The sequence below is a fragment of the Branchiostoma floridae genome, chromosome 5, assembly GCF_000003815.2.
Source record: "Branchiostoma floridae strain S238N-H82 chromosome 5, Bfl_VNyyK, whole genome shotgun sequence".
NCBI classification, from domain to species: Eukaryota; Metazoa; Chordata; class Leptocardii; order Amphioxiformes; family Branchiostomatidae; genus Branchiostoma; species Branchiostoma floridae.
Window position 1 is genome coordinate 29169762 of NC_049983.1, and position 1779 is coordinate 29171540.

General features: G+C 49.4%; 1 protein-coding gene across 1 annotated transcript; it reads right to left on the reverse strand.

Moving 5' to 3' along the window:
• Nucleotides 1-66: 66 nt before the first annotated feature.
• On the reverse strand, nucleotides 67-1778 carry LOC118416418 (coiled-coil domain-containing protein 162-like). Its single transcript, XM_035821516.1, has 4 exons — nucleotides 1710-1778; nucleotides 1347-1446; nucleotides 858-1014; nucleotides 67-229 (listed from the first exon to the last, which is right to left on the reverse strand). Exons 1-4 carry the CDS (start codon nucleotides 1776-1778, stop codon nucleotides 67-69), a joined length of 489 nt encoding a protein of 162 aa, XP_035677409.1.
• Nucleotide 1779: the final 1 nt, after the last annotated feature.

Here is a 1779-nt window from a genome sequence, read left to right on the forward strand (position 1 = left end):
TGGCACCCCCCTGCTTGAGTGAGTCACAGTGAGATACAGTACCTGGCACCCCCCTGCTTGAGTGAGTCACAGTGAGATACAGTACCTGGCACCCCCCTGCTTGAGTGAGTCACAGTGAGATACAGTACCTGGCACCCCCCCTTCCCTCTGCTTGAGTTTGGAGATGGCGTCGTCTGCCTCGACCCTGGTCTCTGCCACCTTCTCACACACGATGTCATGGAGGTTCAGTCTGGGAACAAGTTGGAAATAGAACTCATTATAGAACTCACATAATCATGTACTTCCACATGGGCAACAGTTTAACCATGCTAGAACACAAAAGGAAAGGAAAGTGATCTGGATCCAGTTTTAGCTCACTGAAGAGCTAGTCTACCACTGGTCGTGACAGATAGGACAGACGCTATGTACAGTATTTACAGGTTCATTAAACTAGGGAAATTCCCTTGGCTTTTTTTGACAAGCACAATGAACAGTAGATCACGGCTTAACGTCCCATCCTAAGGACTGCAACCCTTTCCAGTAGCGTGCATGTCGGTTAAGCGACACAGCCGGAATCGAACTCACGGCTTCTAGTTCCAGAGGCAGGGCTGCTTAGAACCACTGGACTACGCGCCCTACCGTGCACAATATACCACAGGGCTATCCTGACACAAGATGTAGGACTTACAAACAAACCTTTCCTCAAACTCCATCAATATCTTCACACTTCACGAGAGTAGACACCTGAAGCTGTCTCAATACTGGTCACCTTAGCGTGCTGAGGGTTAAAGAGGTGCTCACCTGAAGTCTGTGGTATGTCTTAAGGAGCAGGTGCTCACCTGAAGTGTTGGCAATTGTCTTAAGGAGCAGGTGCTCACCTGAAGTCGTCGAACTTCTTCATGAGTTCGAACTGCGAGGCGAACAGGTCCTCCACCAGCTCATCGTACTCGCACTTGACCTGCTCGCGGATGTCTCGCTCCTGCGTGAAGGTCATCTCACGCATCTCCGCGACCTTGGCACGCAGAGCTGTGATCTCTGCAAGGGCAGAAGGTTGTCATGAGCAAAGTCGTTATGACCAGCTGCTATGGCTGTACTTCCAACAGTTGGAAGGAGAGAGCTTCTCAGTTGCTTAAAACAGGTCCAAACAGTCTTACAAGTATTTAAGGTAGGAGCTTGCTAAAACAGGTCCAAACAGTCTTACAACTTTTAGGCAGGAGTTCGGTATAAAATCTATGCCCAGCTGGAGTGTCCCCCTGATGCAGACTTACCCAGGATGCACCAGACTTACCCAAGATACACCAGATTACCCAGGATGCACCAGACTTACCCAGGATGCACCACACTTACCCAGGATGCACCAGACTTACCCAGGATGAGCTCCCCGTATCTGTCAGCCAGCTGACACTGCACTTCCACCAGGGAGTCACTAGGGGGCTCTCCTGCACCAGCACTGCAGTGCTTCAGCTCCTGGGGTTAAAATGATACAGGAAATGAATATTCTTTAGATTTGAAATTTGGTCCATAAAGTTACAATTCTGTTACTAGATCTCAGGAAATCAACTAATGGGACTTCAAAGTAAGAGATTACCTCTGAGTCTATACTGTAAATGTACCACATCGCCCCCTACCTGTTCCCCCTGGTACAACAGCTGGTGGTACTGTACAACAGTGCCCCCTACCTGTTCCTTCTGGTACATCAGCTGGTGGTACTGTACAACAGTGCCCCCTACCTGTTCCTTCTGGTACATCAGCTGGTGGTACTGTACAACAGTGCCCCCTACCTGTTCCTTCTGGTACATC

What these genes read in the sequence shown, in the direction of transcription:
- LOC118416418 (XM_035821516.1), bottom strand. Translation starts at nt 1,778, where the DNA reads ATGTACCAGAAGGAACAGGTAGGGGGCACTGTTGTACAGTACCACCAG. An exon ending in TGATGTACCAGAAGGAACAG is followed by an intron (nt 1,447 to 1,709) that starts GTAGGGGGCACT and finishes TTTTAACCCCAG; the next exon opens with GAGCTGAAGCACTGCAGTGC. An exon ending in ATACGGGGAGCTCATCCTGG is followed by an intron (nt 1,015 to 1,346) that starts GTAAGTCTGGTG and finishes CTGCCCTTGCAG; the next exon opens with AGATCACAGCTCTGCGTGCC.